Source organism: Pinus tabuliformis, chromosome 7 (genome assembly GCF_031772625.1).
Source record: "Pinus tabuliformis cultivar Carrire ecotype Pingquan chromosome 7, CPIR1, whole genome shotgun sequence".
NCBI lineage: Eukaryota > Viridiplantae > Streptophyta > Pinopsida > Pinales > Pinaceae > Pinus > Pinus tabuliformis.
The window spans coordinates 1,729,729,357-1,729,735,649 of record NC_142293.1 but is presented as its reverse complement, the minus strand read 5'-3'; the positions used below and the strand labels follow the sequence as shown (position 1 = coordinate 1,729,735,649).

The window sequence follows — 6,293 nt, the reverse complement described above, 5'->3', positions numbered from 1 at the left end:
AATGATTATTTAAATTAAACTTTTGACTAAATCATATCATTAGAAATCTACCATATTTATTGATTATCATTAAGCCACATTTACTAACACTTATAAAATTGTGTGTTGTATTCACATTGGTCAAACTTGAGAACAAGAATATATTGGAGGAAACTTCTATATGAGACTTTAGGGTTTTCTTGGGGGACCTTGAAATGGGTTGGGCAATGGTTGTCATTCATACATTGATCAGAGTTGGTTTTTCCACGCTATGGCGCACACCAACGCGGTCGCGCCGAAATTATTAAAAACAATATAAAAAAATAGAAAATAATTAACCCAGAATCCAACCCTGATCCTCTCCGCGTTCACACGGCCATGGAGATAAGTAACCCAAAATCCAACTGTAATCCTCTCCGCGTTCACACCGCCAAGAAAAACGCGGCTTTGTCCGCGTCAAACATCCAAACTGCATAAAATATAAATACCCTCCTCACCGCCATTAAAATCCCACATCCACACGCCAATAAATTTTATTACATAGATCGATAGGCCACTGGAGGTTTCAGACATTCGAGTGAGAGTTTGAGTTTTAGTATTTGTCGAGAAACAATAAAAGAAAACGAGCGAAAATGATGATGGGCGGTGGCGGAGAGGTTGAAGGCATGGGATTGGGAGTGATGGCCGCCCTGCCTCTGCAGTTAACTCCCACTGTGGCAATCTCATCTGGAGATCACCTTGGTGGGCCTAATAATAGCAACGTTGTGACAAACAATGGTGGTGGTGGTCTTAGCAGCAGCCTCAAGAAGGATGATAGGATTCCTCAATGGGGATTCACAGAGACCAAGGAATTCATTGCCATCAGGGCTGAGCTGGAGAAGGATTTCACTCAAACAAAGAGGAACAAGACTCTGTGGGAGCTTATCTCTTCCAGAATGAAGGAGAAGGGTTTCAGGAGGAGCTCAGAGCAGTGCAAATGCAAGTGGAAGAACTTGGTCAATCGCTACAAGGTATGCTTTAGTTTCCTTTTAATCTACGTATGCGATTATGTGTATGTAGATATTGATTTGGTTGTGCTTGAAATTGATGTCAAGGCATTGGGAATTGATATGCTGCCATTTGGGTATGCTATTCTGGAATTCATGGCAATTTGGGGTAGATGTAGGACTTTCGTTTTTTGATTTCGATCTCCTTTTTAATTAATTCAGATGCATTGGAAATGATGCGTTAACATTTGGGTTTGCTGGTTTAACCTTTGATCTGCTGTGGGTGTCAGTAATCTGCTTTGTTGTAATTTGTGTATTTTATGGTGTTCTGCTTCAAATTGGTTTATTTATTATTATTGTTTTCTCTTTGGGTTTGCGCGGATTGAGTTTAGGGGATTGGGAATAACATGTTGCCTTTTGGGCATGCCAGTTTGAGAATTCAAGGCAACTCGTTGTAGATGTATGGATTTCTGTACTTGCTTCATTCGGATTTGGGTTTTGGTTAAAATCAATTCAAATGCACTGGGAATGATGCGTTAGCATTCGGGTATGGGAGTTTAACCTGTAATCCGCTGTGGATATGAGTAATCTGCTTTGTTACCATTGGGTTTTTGATGTGGGGTTGTGGCTTAGTGGTTGGGATGGGGCTCTGTTATGCAAACAGTCCAGGTTCAATCCTTGTCGGTGCAGAGCTTTCTGTTTGTGTTGCAAGGCAATTGTGTATGACCTTCGTGAGTTGGTTAACTTAACACATATCCAAGAGGTCAAGTTGGTCCAGGGAAATGTGTATGACCTTCAGGAGATATTTCCCTTGAGGAGTTGGTTTTCCTCTGTCATCGACGGGGTTTAAGTTTTAACACATGTCCAAAAGGTCAAGTTGGTCCAGTGAAATGTTTATGACCTTCAGGAGTTGGTTTCCCCCTGTCATCAAAGGGTCTTGACTCTTAACACATGTCAAACAGGTCAAATTGGTCCAAGTGGTGTTAGCAGTATATTTTATCCTTTATTCTTTTTAAAATTAGTTTAATCTTTTTCTTTTGGGTGTGCTTAAGAGACTTCAGGGCATTGGGAATGGGATGTTACCATTTGGGTATTGCTAGTTTTAGATTTCATAGAAAAAGGGTCTCTGTCATTGATTTTATAGATGTGGGACTGCATTAAAATCGGATTAAATGCACTGGGAATGGCGTGTTGGCATTTGGGAGTGCCAGCTTAGACTTAAATGTGTGGTGAATGTAGGTAATGAATCTTTGATGTGGTTGTGCTGAAATTTGATGTAAATTTAGTTCAGCATGGATTGTGTTTTAGCATGTGGGTATGCCAGTCGATTTTTTTGTTCTGCTGTGGATGTGATTAATGGATTTTTAATGTCGTTGTGCTGGAAAGTTGTTAAATGTAGCAGTGATGGTATTTAGCATTTGAGCACGCTGGTTTAGGGTTTTGGTGTGCGTTTTTGTGTGATCGAGTTCTTGATGTGGGTGTGTTTAGAATTGATATGGTTTTGTTAAAACACTGGGAGAGGTTAGGAATGGAACTGAAGACCTGCCCCTGGCCATTTTACTGCTAATCTGCTAAGGATTTGTATTCAAACATTCTCTCTGAAGTCATTTTACCGCTGAGCTACATTTCCTCTTGATGAGGGGCGGTCATGTGCAGCTGTGGATATATATTCTAACATCCCCACTTAAGTCACATAAGTCATTTATACCCAGGTCTGGGAATTCCTATACACAACCGTTGTTCTTTAACTTCTGAAAACAATGGGTAGGGTAGGAAGTGAACCCAGGATTTTCTCATGTTGATGGGCTCCTCTACTACTGAGCTGCATGCCCCCCTGATGAGGGGAAACACCATGTTTAGGACCTAGTTGTGTATTTCTACTCCGGTGTAGTTTCAATGGAATGGCTTGTGCGCACATACCCTTTTTACAGTAGAGAGGGTAAGAAACTCCGTTCAAGATCTGCTTTACGATCGATCGATTTACCTTTTGCTAAGAGATGCAACTGGAGGAGTATATTTTCCGTCAAAATCACTTAGGAGTTGCACCTGGCCGCATCCACATAAAAGCTAGTGATAGCATGAGTAAGCTTTATGGCTTGTGCGCACATTCCCTTTTTTTCACTGGAGAGGATAAGAAACTCTATCCAAGATCTGCTCTACGATCCATCTACCTTTGGCTAAGAGATGCAACTGGAGGGGTATATTTTCCATCAAACTTACCCAGGACTTGTACCTGGCCGCATTCACATAGAAGCCTGTGAAGTTTTTGTCAGGTGTGTTTTAACTTTTTGATCAGATTGATGTGTGGAATTTTAAAGATTATATCTATTATTATTTTTCTCGAGTGCGTGTTGCAAATTTGAATTCCAGCTCGGTGTCGCTGGAAATGTCTTCCTCTTAAAGGAACTTAGTTTTAGGTATTGATTTGCCTATTTATGAAATGAAATTATTTATGTCAGGACAATTTGGTGTTTAGGACTCGGACTCGACTGTCCAGGCTTTCTTTTCGCCGATCTAGTTTTTTGTTGCGTCTTTCGGTTTCTTTGATGACTTCATCTTTTAAAAGTTTGCATGGATATGCATTGGAATTACTCAGTAAATTATGCGTCGGTTGGAGATCCTAGTAGGACGTCCTGTTTATCCCTCATAGTGTGCTGTTCATTGTTGTAGCTTGTATTGGCTTCTTCAAATAGTTATATGGAAGATCTGATTAAGAAATCAATTGGTTCCTTTTATCAATTTGGAGCTTAAATCCATGCCAATGTCTCAAATGAATAGGAAATACAACATTTGTTTGAATACCTTGCAAGAACATTAGTTATTATCACTCTGATTACTCAGTGGATATACTCAATATTTATTATTTGAGTAAATTAATACAGTGCTCAGCCTAGCTACCAAAAAAGACAACTTAAAAAATTAATACAGGGCTTTGTTAGTATTCAGAGGATGTTTATGTGTATAATTTTGAATTTTTTTCTTGCGGTTATATTTATAACAATGCTAATATGGAATATCAATGATAGCATGATATTTGGGTGGATGAACATACTGTGAAAATATTAAATATATGTTTGGTTTTGTAATTATTTTCAATTTGTTTCGATGGTTATTGGTAGAAATGGTTGAATGCAATAGTAGTGGCATACTAATCATTAGGGTAGACTTAACTATGTTGGCATCTGCAATTTTCTAAAGTTGAATATGCCAACAAGCAGTGCAATATGTTGTGGATATGCAATAGCATATTGTCATCTGTGAACTATGTTGGTATCTGCAATTTTCTAGAGTTGAATATTTAGTTTATGCCAATAAGCAGTGCAATATTTTGTGTGCGTGCAATAGCATATTGTCATCTGAGCACATCATTATGAAATTCATTACATTTTTCTTTTGTGTAGGGTAAAGAGACTTCAGATCCAGAAAATGGCAGGCAATGCCCTTTCTTTGATGAATTGCATGCAATATTCACAGAACGTGCCAATACCATGCAGCGACTGATGCTGGAATCTGAGGGTGGAAACAATCAACCCAAGAAAAAGCTTAAGAGATTGAAAGGCTTACAAGGGGAGAAGTCCTCAGATGAGTATTCAGATGATGAGGAAGATGAGGAAGAAGACAGTGAAGATGAACGTATTGTCAGGAATAAGAAAAGAAAGGCTGACCGTGAACGTCAAAGGGTGACTGCTGAGAAGAGTCGGGCAAATAGTATGCAAGAAGTTCTCCAGGATTTTTTCCAACAGCAGCAGCGTATTGAAATCCAGTGGCGGGAGTATGTTGAGAGGAGAGAACAGGAGAGGCGTTTAGTTGAACAAGATTGGCGTCAAGCTGTGGACAAATTGGAACGAGAACGTATACTCATGGAGCAGGCTTGGAGAGAGAGAGAAGAGCAAAGGCGTGTTAGAGAGGAAGGACGTGCAGAAAAGCGAGATGCCCTTCTTCACACTTTGCTCAACAGACTTATTCGTGAAGACCTATAGTAAATTATTCTTAGGAATTACTTCTCTTTTCCTGCAATATTAGAAGGTTCTGCCCACAATTAGTTTATGGGTTCTGACAGCGATTTAACATGCAGGTCTACCCACAACTTAAATTGTGGGTGTTACCTGCAGTTTAATTTGATACAGAATACACAGGTCGTATAAGCAAAGAGGTAGTCTGACTTTTAGAAGCGGCAGAAGCAAAAGCGAAATAACCATTAGAGTGAATCACAAGTCTTCAAAGAATCTTTGTATTTTAATTAGAAGGATAGGTAACTGGAGGGTTTTCCATGGGAATTCATCATTGGGTTCTGATTGTATACTGTAGTTGGGCTCATTGCTTAAACTGTTTCACAGAGCTTTGCTCTTTGAAATGGATGTCAAGACTGAAGTCTACAAGTTGGCAATATCTTTTTTAGTTGTACTAATTAATATTTGTTTTCTCAACTTTGGTGCCTTAGCATAGATGGTTTAGTATGCATCTTGTGCGGACTGCAGCATCTGAATTCTGTTATTAGAAAAATGATATATCATGAGAGAAGTAACATTTGATTTGCATGAATAATGTTTCAGATACCATTTATACTTCAGTGTAACCATTGTACATATATTGGAGCTTGGAAGCTTATGCTGAATAGTGCATTAACTGAACTAGAAAGTTGGTTGGAATCTGACTTAAGATGTTATTGTTGAGATTCTGATAAATTGCTTCTTCGAGGGGTACAATTATATTTCTTGTGAGCCCCTTACATTTTCTGTGCGACATCTAATGGTTTTTAGTGTGTTGTCTCCATGGATTTCTATGAAGGTCCCTTGGTTGAAACAAATTGTTGGAATTTGGACACAATGCTCAAAGCACAGTATTACAAACACGTTAATGCATTTCGTACTAGTTTAAATGAAAGTTGTGCGTGAAAATATTCTATGGCCCTGTATTTAATTGCTATGTTAATCTGGGATCACCACTGGCCCAAATTTCTTGCAGCCTTGAAAAGTGACATGGCTGCCATTGTTTGAACCTTTTGACTGCAAGAACAGTTGATATTGAACCATCTCTTTCAAATATTTATTGGAGATGAGATAACTTGTGCTTGCTCATTTTTGTAATCTTTACTGGGGTTCATTATGTGCTGCTGCTGCTTATATGAAATTTTTAAATGGAGTGCCAATATCCGTGTCTAAAGTGTAGTGATGATCTTTGAATCTATTTTTCCTAATCTGGCTATCAAGTCTACTCGTTAGTTGGTGATTGGATTGTGTTAGGAACCAATTCTTTCTTGTAGAATTATATATGGATTCTCGAAATTTCAAAATAGGCCCTTGGATTTTGATTAGAAGTGACCCAATT

The 6,293-nt window shown here is 38.7% G+C and overlaps 1 protein-coding gene across 1 annotated transcript; it reads left to right on the top strand.

The window, feature by feature from the left end:
- The first annotated feature begins 479 nt into the window (after positions 1-479).
- Positions 480-5,392, top strand: LOC149255252 (trihelix transcription factor GT-3b-like). Its single transcript, XM_089460411.1, has 2 exons — positions 480-989; positions 4,367-5,392. Exons 1-2 carry the CDS (start codon positions 612-614, stop codon positions 4,943-4,945), a joined length of 957 nt encoding a protein of 318 aa, XP_089316537.1. The 5' UTR covers positions 480-611; the 3' UTR covers positions 4,946-5,392.
- Positions 5,393-6,293: the final 901 nt, after the last annotated feature.